The sequence below is a fragment of the Leucopleurus acutus genome (genome assembly GCF_964270905.1).
Source record: "Leucopleurus acutus genome assembly, chromosome: 1".
Taxonomy (NCBI): domain Eukaryota; kingdom Metazoa; phylum Chordata; class Mammalia; order Artiodactyla; family Delphinidae; genus Leucopleurus; species Leucopleurus acutus.
In genome coordinates this window covers 174,150,445-174,167,772 of record NC_139142.1, presented here as the reverse complement: position 1 = coordinate 174,167,772, position 17,328 = coordinate 174,150,445, and the positions used below count along the sequence as shown (strand labels likewise).

Sequence of the window (17,328 nt, the reverse complement as noted above, 5' to 3'; positions counted from 1 at the left end):
AAACAGAAGTCTTCCCACACAGACCAATATTCAAAATCTATTAACAGTTTGTGGAGATGGGGAAGGAATCACAGGGTTGGGCTTTTCTGTTTTTTTTTTTTTTTTTCATTTACTTCCACTTAAGCACTTAAGCTCATTGTGCCAGAAATGGTTTTTTAAATTTAACTGTGGAGAAAATATGAGTGTGTGTGTACTTAAATATTTCCTCACAAGAGAAGGGGCTCATTGGGGTTCATCCAGATGATGCAATGGGTTGATGTTTTCCTGCGTTTGGTCCATGCATGTTCCTGTGACATGTAATTTACATAAATGCTCTGTAAATCTTGTGTTAAAAGGGCCTTGTTCCTGCTCAAAAAAAGCAGTTTTTGCCTTGGTTCTGCCTCTAAACAAAAGAGCTGTCCGATTTTTGAGAGGGGCCCTTCCTCTGCCCCCTACACATGGAATCTCCAGCGGGGTGGTCCTCACGGCTTGAGGCTCCAAGTGGTGGATGTATTCGCTTTGTGCCCTATCCAGTGATGATGGGATGGAGGATGTTCTTACTGATGAGGCGTTTACAGTGTGAAAGGGGAACGTGGTTGCCTGAAGCCAGGAAGCTAGTGCACAGAACCTAGACCTTGTTTACCTGTGATGCGCTCACCTGGTGTGACGTGGCATCCTGGGACTGCGGGGCTCCCAGTGGGGGCAGTGAGACCCCACGGGTGGGCACAAGGAGGAGAGTGGGCTTCTGAGTAAGTGGAGGACTTGGTGCTCTGGGTTGAGGGTCTGCCTGGGATGCTGGGTGAGAACAGCAGCCCCTCCCCAAATGTCGGGAGAGCACGAGCACCCTTCAGCGTGGGCTGGATGCCCTAGTTACCAACCTACCGCTTCACATTCAAAGAGAAATTTTAAACCATGCTTCGCTCCTAAACTGTGTTTTTAGGCTTAATTAAAATTACCTGATTCTCATAAGCCCTGTTTTCTTGTCTTAGGATCCTGTGGTGAATCCCCTGCTGTATTTCACGTTGAACTTCTGGGTTCTTGCACGTTTTCTCGCGCACACGCTGCAGCTGCTTGTCATGTTGCGCTTTGCCCAGTCTCCACAGAACCAAACCCCTGCTCCCCTCTGTCCCTTCTCGCGTGGGCATTCCTGTCCTCCCTTACATCTCTCTGTCTCTCCGTAGTCTCACCTCTAAGAGGGGAGCCCTCTGGGTCTGCTCTGCACCCCTGCTTTCACTGCAGGGCTCTTGAGGCTTTGTAGATCCGAGTCTGGCTCCTCATTGTACAGATGGGAAAACTGAGGGCTGGGGAGGTTGTGCTCCTAGCCGACTTACAGCTGGGTAAGTGACCCTCTGGGAGCCAGTCCCCACTTCCCGAATCCAGGTCTGTGCCTTCTCCACACACAGGGTTATGGCTGCTTGTGCTGTGGTTTTTCTTACTGTCAGGTCACATGTGGTCAGGGCTGGGCCCTCCCTTCTTCGTTCTTCCTGGCTGATGGCTCAGAGGATGTCGTCCGAAATGGTCAAAAGGGGATGAGCCAGGCACATACACTCTAGAATTGACCTGGAGTTGGACTGTTTTCTTTGGGAACCTAAGGATAGAGGTTCCATATGGAAATGTGCGTTATCAAAGGATCAGGATGATGAAAATCACAAAATGCTGGTGAAAGAAATCAGAGTTAAATACCTTGTTCATGGATCAGATGATGCAATGTGTAAAGATGTCAATTCTTCCTAAATTGATCTGTAGATTTAAGAGAACTCCTATCAAGTTCTCAGCTTTGTGGTAGACATAACAAACTTTTCCTAAAATTTATGTGGAAAGGGAAAGGCCCTTGAATAGCCAAAACAGCTTTGATAAGAATAAAGTAGGAGAAATCGTTCTTCCCCATGCTAAGGCTTCCTGTGTAGCCACAGTTGTCAAGAGTGTGGGTTAGACCCACAGTGCAGTGGAATGGGGTGGGGAACTCAGACCTACACAAAATGCCCAATTAATTTTTGACCAAGGAGCAAAACCAATTCAATGGTGGAGGGATGACCTGTTCCATAAATCATATTGGAGGAACTGGACATCCATAGGCCAAAAAAAAAAATCTAGACCTGAATCCCACACCTTATACAAAAATTAAGGATCATAGATCTCAGTGTAAAATGTAAAACTACAAAACATCTAGCAAAATAGAGAAGTCTTCAAATCTGAGGATGAGGCAAAGAGTTCTTAGATTGAAACTAAAAGCACAGTCCCTAAGATGAAAAATGGATAAATTGGACTTCATCAAGATGAAAACTTCTGTTCTGTGGAAGACTGTAAGAGGATGAAAAGATGCTGGAACTGGGGGTGCCCCTGTGTTTGTAGACCTGCACTCACCCTTCCTGACTCTGACAAGTGTCAAAGTTAAGTGGTAACATCCGGACCTTACTGGCTAGAGTTAAGATTTCAACATAGTCCATATTTAAAATATATATTTTTCTTTCTGGTCATGCCATTAACTAAATGTTTTGAGGAACTTTATGGTTATTCCCATAAACGTACAAATCTCAATCATGTTGAGCGTTTTTTTCCATCATCCTGAGCATTTGAATAAGCGTTGGTGATTTTATAATCCTAGAGGAGGGTTTACATTTATCCTGATTACCTTACTTAAAATATCCTTATAGAACTCAAATTTCTAAATTTTACATTGGCAATATGGCATAAACCTGAGAAAAATGAAAGAGCAATAAATCCAGTCGTAAGATAGTAACAAGGGAAAACACAGTCATTGGGAAGTGATGTGACATCTCGAGATGTGGGCCCAGGCTCTGGAAGGACATGAAGGTGCTGCTGATGGGTTTGCGCGCAGTCCCGGAGCAGCCTTCGCCAGGCTCCGAGGACGAGGCCCCGCGGTCTCACCACCCTCCTAGTGGTAGGTCAGCGGGTGGGGAGCGGGCGGGCGCTGGGGACTGAGATCCAGAGCTGCGAGCCACTGTGTGGTCGACACAGGGAGAGCTGATGGCACCCCACGTCCGGTTACTGTGGCGGGGATAAAAGAGAAGCGCGTGGATGCCTAAGAGGTTGGGATTTCAAGTTTCCTCGGGATTTCTGATACTCTGTCATCTGCTGCCTTCGGCCTCCCTCCCCTGGAGCCATCCTGCTCTTCGCATGTACCTGCTGGCTGGCTCGCCCAGCATGGAATTCTTCCCGCCCAACTCGGAGCAGGTGCCGCGCCTGGGAGCCTGGTAGTGTCCTTCACAAGTTTGCACGTGTAGTAGGTACCACATGAGTACTTGCTGGGTTTTTAAACTATGTTTTCTTCTCTATTTCATGCTTTCTGAGACGTTTCACGTTCTGTGTATTTGATCTTTTCAACTACGGTGGAAGGTGATAGGTGTTATTACCAATATTTTATCACTGAGAAAGATGAGACCAGAGAAGTTAGCTGACGTATGGTTTGTGTTCAGGGCGAGGAGAGGTTCCCGGTCTGCCTGCTTCTACTCCCCTGGACGGGTGGGTTCTTGCCAGGACAGCACAGTCTCTCTGCAGAAAAGAAAAGCTTCCCACAGAGATGACAAATGTGCCTCCAGCAGCTGGGTGGGAGGGAGAAGGCCGTCAAGGGTGCTCCCTAAGCCTTATAAAGCCAGCGGCTTAGGAGAGAGGCGTTCTGAAGGTTCCTGACAGCCATAAAATTCCAAACATGGAAATGATTGCTTTGTTATATAAAGCATTCGTTCCAGCATTAAATAATAAACTCCTGACACCAAGAATGGAAACCATCCCTGTTAGGCTGGTCTGTTTACTCAGCGCTTACCCAGCTGTGGAGGTGGCTCTGGGGCACACACTCCCCTCTTGGGGGTATTCCTGGCTCTACGGGTTGTCCTATTCTGACCCAACACCCACAGGGCTCTGCAAATTCCTGTGGGGTCCAAGTTTGCCAGAATGAGGCCAGGATGGAAAAAGAGAGGAGCTGCAGTATCACCTCCCTTCTTGCATTTCCTAGGCTGTTTTTTCCTTCGCTTTTCTAAGACTCAGGGTTTGCCTGGAAACTCTGGACTACAATATAAGTAAGAAAAAGAATTCTTCCCAGGGTGGGGGCGGGGCGGGGGGGAGAATGGTCTCTGTCTTAGTGAGATTCAACCGTACATTGGGGGCTTTACTTGACTTGCATTTTCAGTTCAAATTTATGACTTGGCTGTAAATCTCTCTTTCCTTTGTTACAGAACACATGAGAACTTTAATTTCTACTGTTGTAATTCTTGGTCTTATGGAGCTTCTTTGTCCAAGAATAATAATATAAATAACGTTTTTGATAAAGTAGAAAGTGTCTCAAAAAATCACTTTTATTTTCTCTTCACTGAAGTTACAAACGATTTATGTGTTTACTTTTCTGTCATACATTCTTATTCCTAAAATGAAAGGAGAGTTAGATGGGTGTCTTGAGTATCAAAGCATGGAAAATACACTCTTTGGAATTTTGTATGGGAAATTCTCAAGCAAGGGATCCTGTGGTCCATGTCCTTTAACATCAGCAACTGTTTGCGCCTTTTCAAGGAGCAAAATGTAGACGCAGCATGGGCGAAGTGATCTACGTGTTTCCTTGATAGTGTTCTTTTAGCTTACAGGTTGAAAGAATACTAATTAACCTGCTGTAAACCATGGAATAGTCTTTATAGATTGATAGGTTTTAATAAAGTCTTGCTTAGAAATGTGATGTGGAGTAGGGTTCCTCTCTCTCATAGCCTTTCTGCATTGAGTTTACAGAGTTTCATCCTGAAGACTGTGTGCTCATTACAGATCCAAAGTGAGGAGCAGAGGGGAGGAGCAGCCAAAGTTGGATGCTAAAGCATCCAGCTTTAGCCTGAATGGATGTAAAGTGAAGAGAAACACTGTGTGTTTCCATGGTGATACCATGGCACTGATTGTAGGTCAACCTCAGGCAGAAACCAAGGAGGGGCTCTGGGTGGATGGAGTTGTGTGTAAAGCTAGCCAGCTTCTGTCTTTCCTACCCATCTTTCATCTATCTTCCTTCCTTCTCTCAGTCATCTATCTATCCTTTCAATTTATTCTTTCTATCTCCATTCATCTACCTCTCTTATCTGTCTTACTATATTATCCTCATTGGTTGCTTCAGAACACAAGATCGCCCTACTTATATAAATTTGCAGTGAGTTTGACATAGATGGTCTTTTGGACCTCAGTCTACCAGATGCTAAAGTAGCTCCAGAGATAAAAATAACTGGACTTTCTGCGTGGAAAAGGAAACGCAGCGAGGACATTTTAGCCCTGATGCTTGGGACGCCTGAGGAACCTGCTCCTGCCGCAGACGCTGGATCGTTTACGTAACACATGAGCCAGGCTGGTGTTCCACACACTTTAATAATGGAATAATCATCGATTTCCCTCTGTCCTTTCCCCACATGGCCACTAAACAGTTAAATAGTCACCAGGCACTTTCCCTGATTATGAATGCAGCATCTGTCCAGTCACTTATTTGAAGTCATTCTGTATGTTGGTGTCTGCTGCTCATTTGTGATTAACTCCATCAATACATAGCCCTGGTCTGTAAAACAGAGGGGTCATACTCGGTTCTGTAGGACACTGACCCGTGAAGGTGTCACAGCCCGGCTTTGAAGATAAGCCACTCGTATATGTTACAAAAACAAACTGTAAGCAGCCATCTGAGGCCTCATGAGACTTGTGCAGGAATCTGTGTGGCCAGAGCGCAAGGCTGGGATGTCACTGAGACAGGGCAGGGGCTGGGGGCATGGAAACAGGCAGTGCGGTGAGAGGTTGTCCCTGAGGAGGGCGTCCGGATCAGGCGGAGAGCTGGGCAGGACATCCGGTGGCAAGAATGCTGACCGGTGGTCACAGAGTGGAGGCTCGAGTGGAGACTCTAGGTGTGGCTTTCATGGGAAAAGTTTTGGACTTGGACAGAGGTGGTTTTCTTCATAGATCTGGGGACCTGGGCAAGAAACATAACCATTATTTGCACCTCGATTTCTTACCTGTAAAATCAGTTGTTATAAGGATTAAAAGAGATTATTTAGGGCGCATAGGACAGGGCCGTGTAGTTAATACTTCTGGCTATGCAGGCTGCACGCTGTGTGTTGTGGTGCTTACCAGGGAGTATGGCTGTGTGCTGGTAAAACTTTATTTCCAAAAACAGCCCACAGGCTGGATTTGTAGTTTTCCAACCTGTGATTTAGATAAAATTCGTGGGGTGTGGAACTTATTCAATAAATAGTGTCTCCCTTTCCCTCTTCTAGGTTTCGAAAGATGATAGCAGCCTGGGATTTCTGAGTCCTATCTGGAGGTTCTCCGAGCTGACTGCTTAGTGGCATGATTTAGTAGTGGAGCTGAAATAGAACACCTGTGTGGAGGTACTGACTCCACCTCCCACCCAGCCTTTCTGAGTCTGTGGGGTCAGGAACCTGAGTGGACGCCCCTGTGAGGCCGACATTAACATCTCCCCTTTAAAGAGGAGCTGTGGCTTCACGCGGAAAGCGCCTGTGTTCCTTTAGGCCAGGATCTTAACAGCTGGAGCTTTCCAAAGTAAGACCACATTTAAAATGAGAGTGAATACTGAGTGTCCTTTGAGGTTGGCTTCAAGGGAGGGACCCCCCCCAATACTTAAATGTTCATCTGAGAAATTTTTAAAACTTGAGCTGAACTTTGTCTTTTAATATTTCTACTAGCTTAAATGGTTGATCCTCAGCCTTTACTATATGTCTGCCTTTACTAGTGGGATTTTTCTTTTCCTATAGATTCTTCTTGTTGTAGCCTTTTCTTTTCCACTTAGAGAAGATCCTTCAACATTCCTTTTAGGGTAGGTTCAGTATTGATGAAGTCTTTTAGTTTTTGCTTGTCTGAGAAGTTCTTTATCTCTTCTTCAATTCTGAATGGTAACCTTGCTGGGTAGAGTATCCTAGGTTGCAGGTTTTTACCTTTCAGCACTTTAAATGTATCATGCCACTCCCTTCTAGCCTGCAATATTTCTGCTGAAAAATCAGCTGATAGCCTTATGGGGGTTCCCTTGAATGAGGCTCTTGGTTTCTCTCTTGCTGCCATTAGAATCCTTTATCTGTAACTTTTGCCATTTTAATTATGATATGCCTTGGTGTGGGTCTCTTTGAGTTCATCTTGTTTGGGATGGGACTCTCTGTGCTTCCTGTACCTGGATATCTGTTTCCTTCTTTAGGTTTGTAAAGTTTTCAGCCATAACTTCATCAAATACATTTTTACCCTCTTCTCTATCTCTCCTCTGGAACCTCATAACGTGGTTGTTAGTGTGCTTGATGTTGTCCCAGAGATCATTTAAACTGTTCTCATTTTTAAATTTGCTTTTCTTTTTACTGTTCTTCTTGTGTGATTTCCATTATTCTATCTTCCAGATCACTTGTGTGTTCTTCACTATCACCTAATCTGCTTTTCTTTCCTTCTAGTGTGTTTTTCATTTCACTTATTGTATTCTTCAATTCTGACTGGTTCTTTTTTTAAAAAAATATTTTCTAGTTTCTTACTAAAATTCTCACCATGTTCATCTATTCCTTTCCCAAGTTTAGTTAGCATCCTTATTACTAATGCTTTGAATTCTTTATCTGGTAACTTGTTTATTTTTGCTTCATTATCTGTTGTGAGCACAAGTCGTGTCTTACCCCCAGGGTGTGCTGGCAGCTCTCAACTTTTAGGAGGAGGGGCTGAAGATGGAGGGGTGAGGGCTGTAGCCAGGTGTGAGCTGGGCTTCCCCTCTGCTCGATGGCATCAACACCCTGTCGGGGCTGGGCCAGGTCCCAAGTTGCTGGAGCAGAAGCCCTGAGGGTCAGTTCCAAGCTGGCTCCATTCCCTTTAAGTGTATGTTTTCCGCGCTCCCTGCACCAGTCCCGTCGCCCCAGCAGTGCTGAAGCAAGAGGTGCCTGTGTGGGCTCTCAGCGGGGTTGGGGGGTTTGGCCGCCGACAGAGGTCAGGGCTGCTTCTGACTCGCCACCTGTGTAAGCGCTGCTAGTGGTTGCCGCCACCCCACTCAGTCGCTGCTTTGGGTCTGAGCTGCTCTGAGTCTTACAGCTGGGCCCTCTCCCCATCATGAAGCAAGCGGGACTGGAGCGGTCGCTTGGCTGAGGCTATGGGAAACCAGCAGCTGCTGGAGCAGCCCTCGCTCTACCCTGCATGGGAGCAAGCCAGCGTGCACACTCCTCACCATGGAGCCCAGGCTTCCCACAGCCCTCCCGTTAGTCCATGGGCCCTCCAACCAGCCAAGGGCACTCATCTTCACTGTGTCAGACCCTAGGACCAGGGAGTCTGTGGCCAAACCGCTCACTCCCCAGGGCAGATCTCTGCTCCTGTGATCTCCCTCTTCCTCTGAGTCCCCTCCGTGGGGCACAGCTCCTGACCAGATCACTTCTCTTCCTACCCTATTCCATGTGGCTCTTTCTTATAGCCCCAGTTGTACAGGAGTCTTTCTGCCAGTCTCCAGTTAGTTTTCAGTGAGAATTGTTCCACATGTAGATGTAGCTTAGATTTGTTCGTGGGGGGAGGTGAGCTCCACATCTTCCTGCTCTGCCATCTTGATCTCCTCCTCAAAACTTAAGCTGAACTTTGGGTGAAGAACAAGCTGGAAGGGGCTCGTTCATCAGGCTAGGATTTGATGGCATGACTGTGCAGAGCAGCTGTGGGGTTGGCTGGGAAAGGGAGAGCACCGGAGGGAAACACCCGGTAAACAGTAGGTGTCTACCCTGTGCTCAGGTGGCCTCCCAACAGGCCAGTATGTGCTTTTCCCACCAACACACCCCTACCCACGTGCTCCTTTCCCTGTCTCGTGCTTCTGTTTTCCTCTAGGCAACCCCTCAGGGAGCAAACTGGTTTTGAGTTTATAAAATGCTGAGCAGCAGCACAATTAGCACAAAAAATAGCTTTCTCGTAGTTTTATTGTCTTCAAAGAGCAGTCAGTGTGTTTTAGCACCAAAAATGCTCAATAGTCAGTAGCGGGCTGCGTTTTCATTTATTTATGTTGTTTACAGCTCCATGTGCATAAACTAGTCATGTGTTTCGTGGGCTGGACAAGACTGCAGTGAGCTGTGAGCTGGTTGGGTCAGGGTGCCCTCTGGTTTGATCAAATGTAGCGAGCACCACCACCAGGAAAAGCGGACTTAGCAACTTGTGTGTGACTCATTATAACTTTTCATTTGTTTGCTGTATTTTTATTGAAACTTTAGTGTTTAGCTCTTTTAGGAATGATGGCTTGGTCAGAATATTAGGAAAAAAATTAACAGTTTCAGAAAAATTCAAGGGCACAAATCAGCATTTTGGGTACATTCGAGCTTGTAATTGGGAAAGGCTGTTGCACGTCATAAAGGTTATTTGTCCCAGGTACTTGGCACTTGGGGAAAATGCCAGCCTAGCGATGGCTCTTGAATCTCTGGCATCAGCAATTTAATTCCTGTTTTATTGATAAGCTTCTTTCTCATATATTTTGGATTCCATGGGTCCTGTGTTCTCTTGCTTTGTTTTGTCTACTGTTTCATTTCATCTTAGACACTTATTTTCAAAAATACGCTAGCAGTAAGTACAGTCCTTGGGACCGACATGCCTGATAAGAAAAAAAGTCTCATTGATGGAGGAAGATGCTAATCAGTGGTGGTTTTGGCCAGCTCTCACTGGGGTAGACACCTGCAGAATCCATTGTTGATTGAGTTAATGAGAGCCGTGTAGATCGGGGAGGTTTCCTGCCCCACAGATGTGAATAAGATTGCAAGAATCCAATTCTGGACCCCATCAGAGCCAAAACCTTGTGAGAAGGGGCCAGGGACAAGCATGTGTGCGCATAGTGAAGGATTTTATATAACTTAAATGAGTATTTATTTGTGAGCAGAGGAAATGTCGAGGTGAATGGTATGAAGTGCTTTCTTCTTAAATTATAATTATAAGGAAATAGAAGACACACACAGATGTGACTGTGTCTTCACAGTTGAGTGTTCAGCTCTACCTGTGAAAGCATTCTGAACTTCCCTTTCCTTCTCTTACAGGTGACATCACACAAAAAGGATATGAAAAGAAGAGATCGAAATTGATTGGAGCCTACCTGCCCCAGCCTCCGAGTACGTAAACCTTGATGAGTAGCATAAAGCATCCCATTTTAAGAATTAACTGTAACACGCGAGAGAACAGCTGAGCACAAGTCCTCCCTCAGTCCCCAGTCTGCATGCAGATCACGCCATTGAGGTGGCACTAGGCACATCCTACTCCTTTGTGTGATTGCAGGATATTTTGTGAATTTAGAAGATACATACGACTTTTCTATAAATGTGCCTAATAAATTTAATAGGTACTTTATTCATAGAGCTGCAGTAATATGTTTGATTACTTTAAAATGGCTACAATCATAAAAAATATGAGAGCATTTATGGTTTAAACATGACTTTTGTCTTAGTGAGTTAAATTTATTGATAATGGTTTAAATTAATCCAAGGTTTTTGTTGACGTCATTGGTGCGGGGTGGAGGGCCAATCTAGAAATCTAGAAAAATGGTGTAACATCCTGCCTGGTATTATAAAATTGTAAAGGTTGGTTGTTTCTTGAAACGTGATTGTCAACGTAATGGATTCTTCCCCAAGTACAAATCCTGTTTAATTCCAGCGTTTGCACGTGTGTAGAATTTCTGCCCTCAAGCTGGGTTCTGTACATTTCAGGGCAAGGAAGATGATACTGGGCTGCAGTTGTAACACTCCGTTCTGATGTAAGCTCAGTTCAGCCCAAGGGCAACCTTGAGAATTTTCTGGGCATCAGGAATGGCTTAAAGCTAACACAAGTCCTCCAGGAGGAAGGACAGCAACAGAAGTAGACTCTCCAGTGTTCAGTGTTGGAACAAATGTGAAACTCTGCTGAGCCGCTTCTGCTAGAAGAGGTTCAAGTCTGCATGTGCAGGCCCAGCGCAGGCCCGCCGGCTCTCCGGGCTGTGACACAGCCTCCAGTGCTGTGGGCGCAGAAGGAGTGTCCCCCCTGTGGCTCACATTCCAGGACACTTAACTTGTGTGTTGAGTTTCTGCTGCTTTTTTAGCTTTGGTTGTGTGTGATTTCTTTCTTTTCTCGGTACTTAAGAGAGTTAACATAAAGATGGACCGGCTGCGTGGGCCTGCCTTAGCTGACGGCCTGGGTTTTCCTGCTGTCTAGTCTGTAAAAGGAAGAAGCTCTGCGCTGTCTGAATGGATGGAACATAAGTGTGTTGTCTAGCTGACCCCATGTGTGAGAGACTTCAGAGCACACGTGGGCAGACGACTAGATGTGGTCTCCCCGCTTTCCTCCTCTCGTGCTCCAGCAGAGCTGTTGTGATGAATTCCTGTCTGCACTTGGCCCCTCCTGGTCTTGGAGGAAGGCTGGCGGGGAGACTGTAGGCCCTTTGGGTTGCTAGATTTTATTGTCCGTGCCTTACCAAACAAAAGTGAAACAGAAGCAGTTCTACACCTTCCCAGAAGATGGCTCTGGAGCTGTGACAGTGCCAGGAACGTGGCAGACCCGTGTTGCTGAGCGCTGAGGGTGGCCCTGTGTGGCGTGGTCCCTTTGATGTTCTTTATGCTGTTCTGCATGGGGTCGGCCGCTCTGCTCGGTGCTGTAACAAATTTAAAAAAAACTAAAGTTTGAATTAATTAGTTTTTTTTCAACTTGTTACAGCAGCGAATGGAGCTGCCGTGGTCCGGTGTAGACTGCAGCACAGTGAAGGAGCCCCGAGAAGAATGCTGCAGGCTGGCAACATCGGGGTGTGTGACATCCGAGACGCCGCGGTCAGAGAGCGGGCGGCCAGCACCGCAGGAAACCGGCCACTGTTTTACTTTCGTTTCGGTGAGCGCACTTAACTGAGAGAGAGAGAGAGAGAGAGAGAGACACACACACACACACACCCCCCCCACGGCAGGGCACGTTTGCAATGGACTGTCCACCTAATGCCTTTCTAAACAGAAGTGAGGGCTCAGCCTTGGGGGAACATAGGAGGTCCTGTTTCTGAGCCCCTGTTCTCCATTTGAACTTGTGCGACTTATCGAGGCCACAGTGCTCCTTGGGCAAAGAGCTTGTCACAGACCCCGGACCATGATCATCCTGCTGACTCAGGGCCCAGTTTTTGAGTGTTTTCTATTAAAATATAATACTCGGTTTTTACAACCATATTTTTGCATTTGGAGCACCACTTACAAAACACTTAAGAAAGAAGAATGCATGACAGATCATACAGTTCTTCCTAAAATTGTTGATATTCCGCTAAACTTTGTCTCATAGCCAGAGACCTGGGTGAAGGATGAACTCTAATGAATCCTGGCCTCTGAGATCTGCTTCAGGGAGTAAGGTCTGTAGCTCCATGGTATTCCTATCTCCAGAGGGCAGTTACGGAGTTTTGAAATTGAAAAATTGAACCAGTTAATCATAGAGTGTATTCTTAGAGGTCGTGATCCTATTCGGAGGTCAAAATTATTTTAGTGAGCAATATTTTGAACATAAGAAGCCCAAAAAGATGAGTTCAGTGCGCCTTTTAGTACAATAAGGAATAAGCATTTATAAGCTTCAGGGTTTTACCTCAAATAAAAGGCATTGTTTGAGAATCAGGTACAGACACTAAGCTGTTATGTCACAGTTGACCCCCAGGATCTTAGAGGAGGGAACCTAGCCGGGTCTCTCCGCTGTGGCTCTGCCCTCCTCTCCATGCCAGCCTGCTGACGGGCGTGATGCCTGTCTGTGTGGGGAAGAGCGGAGCGGTGGTAGGCGGGCGGTGGAGTTGGGCATTAGCTGCAGGGGCCCCGTCGCAATTTCTGTATGCTTCACTGCTGCACCTGCGGATGTGTGAGGCTGTGAGAGCTGCTTGGGAACACTGCTCCCTGGCCCTTGTGGCCACGCCATTCCCACTGGGAAGGAGAAGGCAGGTTCACCCATGATGCTGGGATTGGGCGACCAGATGCCCAGGTCGTTTTGCAGTTCTTATTGCTGATCTGTATTTCTGAGAAGTTGCCCTGGATGAATGGTCACACGTATAAGACTGTCTCTGGGAAGCAGTAAGGAGAGCACGTGGATCTAAATCAGAGAATTCTTTCTTGACTAGGTCAGTCTTAGACATGATTCTTTGGTGTAGGATCTTTTTTTTTTTTTTTGCGGTACGCGGGCCTCTCACTGTTGTGGCCTCTCCTGTTGTGGAGCACAGGCTCCGGATGCGCAGGCTCAGCGGCCATGGCTCACGGGCCTAGCTGCTCCGCGGCATGTGGAATCTTCCCGGACCAGGGCACGAACCCGTGTCCCTTGCATCGGCAGGCAGACTCTCAACCACTGCGCCGCCAGGGAAGCCCTGGTGTAGGATCTTTACGAGAAATATCTTGTTTTCCTTTTTAGTTACCCTTATCCTGCCATACACTTTTCTAAAAGTAGTTTGTGTTTTGATGAACTTTACTTCTTTTTTTTAACATTATTTTTATTTATCAGAGAAAAAGTTATGACTTCTCTAGAGGGACTTCCATGGTGGCACAGTGGTTAAGAACCCACCTGCCAGTGCAGGGGACATAGGTTCGAGCTCTGGCCCAGGAAGATCCCACATGCCACAGAGCAACTAAGCCCGTGCAGCACAACTACTGAGCCTGTGCTCTAGAGCCCACGCTCCACAACAAGAGAAGCCACGGCAATGAGAAGCCTGCGCACCGCACCGAAGAGTAACCCCCATTCAACACAGCTAGAGAAAGCCTGTGCACAGCAACGAAGACCCAATGCAGCCATAAATAAATAAATAAATTTATATATTAAAAAAAATTTTTAAAGACTTCTCTAGCAAGTATTCTAAAGATATTTCAAATATACTTTGGAGATTTGTTTGGGACACACGATTATGAATTAGGATGGCTTCCACAGCCTTCAGCAACAGCTGAGCACCCTAGTCTGAGCTCCCAAGCATTACCCCATCCCAGGCAAAGCGCTGGGGAAGCAGGTTTTTTCCTGATTTTCTTCTCTGCACAGAAGTGAGTGACTGGGGATCCCAGTCAAAGATACGCTGTCTTCAGGGAGCACAGTGTTGAATGCTCACCTAAAGCTGGATGAGGGAAAGTGTGCCAGAGCTAGAAAGAAAAAAGAAAATTATGTATTTAATGAAGTAAGGGGTCAGAATATATTGAAAATCATTATCAAAGAGAAAATATTATTCAGGAGAACTTACTTGGTTCTAGTTATCTTGCAGTTTTTCATTAGTCTTTGAAACTATATATTTTTCATTAGTCTCTGAACCTGATAAAATTTGTGAAAATAGAAGATAAAGTCCACTCTCTCCAGGGGTATCTTAATCACTTGGTGTTAGCTTCTATATGAGTCTTCACTGCTTTCATGACAAGGCCATGGTGATGTGAGGTAGTAACATTCCAACATTACCATAAATAGTGAAACTTTCCTTGACCAAATAGTCCCTGTATTCTCATGATGCATGTATTGGCTAGATATTACTTTCCACGTGATTGGCATCAAATGTTTCTGAGTGGTGAGTGATTTATATAGATCCAGTCTTCTCCAGGCCCATCTCGCCTTTCCTCCAACAGCAGGCGTCTTGTGCTCAGTTACAAGGACTTACTGTGTAGTTGTGAAAATCTTGGTGAATTCGGCTACCGTGACCAGAGGGCAAGTCTGTCTGTTTCCTTCCTGCTCGCCGGGGATCGGCTGTGGGATCCACGTGAACAGCCTACTCAGAGAGGAGCCTCTCTTGGCTAGGGCGAGTTTATTGTCCACTTTTGCTCTTTTGGAGAAGGCAGACGGCCCCACCCGGAGTGCAGACTCGTCTGCATCAGAAGGGCTTCATGGATAGCAGCCTGACCTCTCTTCACCTCCTCCAGCCTACATCCGATGTCACACTGCATGTGAGGCATTCTGTACGTGCTTGTGCCCTCTGCCTGTACCTGTGCATCATTTAAAGCTCAGTGCAGTGTCACTTCGACAAGGATTTCTTGCCTGATCCCTGGGGTTAGGACAGGCCGTTGTGTTTTATATTCTCCAGGAAATGAAGCTTACTGGCCCTGCTGTGGTTGATCGGTTCTGCTTCTTCACATTAACAACTGCTCTGCTTCTCCGGTGCCAGGTGCACAATTTGGTCTATATTTTCATCCTGCCACAGAGTTTGTCTCCCAAAATGCAGCCCTCACTTCCCTGAGCACAGCAGTGTGTTGCCTGTCTGACCTGGGTTGTAGGGACACAGAGCTAGGGGACTTCTTCGGCCATGCCATCTGTTCATGATGGATGGGGTGTAGCCTGCAAGGTTAAATGCCAGAAAAAGAGAAATATGAGTAGTTAAATCAGGGTGGCCTGTGACTTAGCATGAATTCTTTCCAGACTGAGTTGCTACAGGAAATGAACTTTCATCACCTAAAGGTAAATGACCTGTATCCTAGGTAAGCCCTGGTCATGATCTTGATACACAGCTTGCTACTCTCAGTTGTCTAAGTAGTATTCTTATTTTATCACACACAGCTGGTGATTATTGATGGGTTTCTTCTTCTTTTTGGTGGCATGAAGCAATCAGGTTCCTCCCCCAGACATCAGTAGTTAACAGGGAACAGCTGAGCCTCTACGGAAGGCGGAGCTGGGCATGGAGCAGGGTCTGGCTCATATGGGTTTTTGTGGACAATCTATAAGGAAAACGCAGAAATCCGAAGCCCTGATCCTGACCATATACTCTCATTGCCTCCGAACTTCCCTGCTGAGCAAAGCCAAGTGCTGGGATGTGGGGATGAGACACAGATGCACGATGGTAGGGGCTCTTGTGAAACCCTGAACTCCAGGTCATCTGTACTTTTCCAGGCATGAGTTCCTAGGAAAGTTCAAACATGAATAGGAAAATGGTTAGCAAATTTATACTGATTTATTGCAAGGCTTCATGTGAATGGGGAGGGTAAGGTAGACACAAGAGGGACAGTAATGTAAGAATCAGGCCAGCATGGTAGGGAGATGTTGCAGTGCTGATGGTGAGATTTCTGTCTCTTTTGTGCTGTTCTCATTTGCGTCAGTATGAAGTGAATGTAGTAAATTTCTCACCTGTACTACAGTTGTCCTGTTTATTTTCTGGCAAACTCCTTGATGGTACTTACGTTAGAAATAAGTGCTGTTGTGTGAAGGAAAGTATAATTAGGTGCTAGAAGAGAATGGGACAATTCAAAAATTGTTTTTGTACAAACTTGAAATATGGAAAAATCCTTGTCAGTTTTACCAACTGCCTAAAGCATGTTTTCACTTAAGTGAGAGCCCTTTGGGTGCCCGGTGAGGTCGAGGGACCCTGAGATCCACGAATGCTGTGTGCAGGGAGCAGAGAGCCTTGGGTCATGGTGAGGGTCCTGGGAGTAGCAGTCACTCCTGTATTAATGTGTCCATGGCTGCACCCCAACACATGTGGGAACCGAGGTTCAGAGGCTGAGCGATTTGTCCCATTATGCAATTAGTAAAAATAAGACCAGAATTTGAATCAAGATGTTTGTTTTAAATCTTATATACATTTTTATGCAGGTTATCTTGTACACATCCTTCATGATTTCTTTTAAAAATATGTTGAAAACCAAGGTTTTTCAGTGTATTTCCCTTACTGTCTGAATTTAGAAATACTTTTTCTAGCAGGTGTCTATACTGCAGGTCTTCTGGCCTGTAGTGCACCATTGTGTCTGGGTGAATGGACCAGCCCCTGTGGGCCTTATTCTTAGGTTAATAGGAGGATTATTGTGATTTCTATTATCTAGTTTACCATAGCGTTAATGAAATACCTGCATTTATTTAATAATCTGAAATTGGTGGGTTGTTTAGGTGCCAGAACTATATTGTTAGGATTTTCTTTGGGGAACCTTTCTTTTTTTATTGAAGTAAAGTTGATTTACAATATTATGTTAGTTTGGGGGAACCTTTCTTAAACATGTGTTAGAAGTAATTGAAGTTCTAATAAAAATGGCTTGTTTCTCTGCTTTCTCTCCCTTGGGCTTAAACAAAGTTTTTACATATGGATGGGGAAAAAAAAGCATTTGGAGGAGTGAATAGCGATAGGACACGGCAAAAACTTGGGAAGAGTGTTTCTGTGTGACAGGAACCTGGAGGCACGAGTGGGAGGTGGCTGGCGAGGAGGGTGTGGTGGAGGGAGGTTGGCAGTCAGGGAAGGAGCTTAGGGCTCGGTTCTGTGGTCCACAGGGTGTAGAGACATGAACCAGTCAGAGCCCTGCTTGGATTGAAGAGAGAGACTGACATTCCGGGCTGTAGTGGCCCTGGTGGCAGAGAGGGTGCTGGGAGCTGCAGGTGCTGTGTGACTGTGAAGGCGCCTGGGCAGGGCTGAGCGCTAAGCCTGGTGACCTTTCTAACCTTGAGGATAAAGTGTAGGGTGGGGAAGAGAGGAGTCCCAGGGGATGG

The 17,328-nt window shown here is 46.0% G+C and overlaps 1 protein-coding gene across 2 annotated transcripts in view; it reads left to right on the top strand.

Annotated features, from left to right (window-relative positions):
• Positions 1-17,328, top strand: part of DIP2C (disco interacting protein 2 homolog C) — a 362,563-nt gene that overhangs the window by 165,110 nt on the left and 180,125 nt on the right. The window contains exons 2-3 of one of the 2 annotated variants that reach the window (XM_082847812.1): positions 9,972-10,043; positions 11,614-11,781. In XM_082847812.1, coding sequence (XP_082703938.1) covers positions 9,972-10,043; positions 11,614-11,781 — 240 coding nt within the window. The remainder of the gene's footprint in view (positions 1-9,971; positions 10,044-11,613; positions 11,782-17,328) is intronic. The other variant, XM_082847813.1, reaches the window with a different exon arrangement.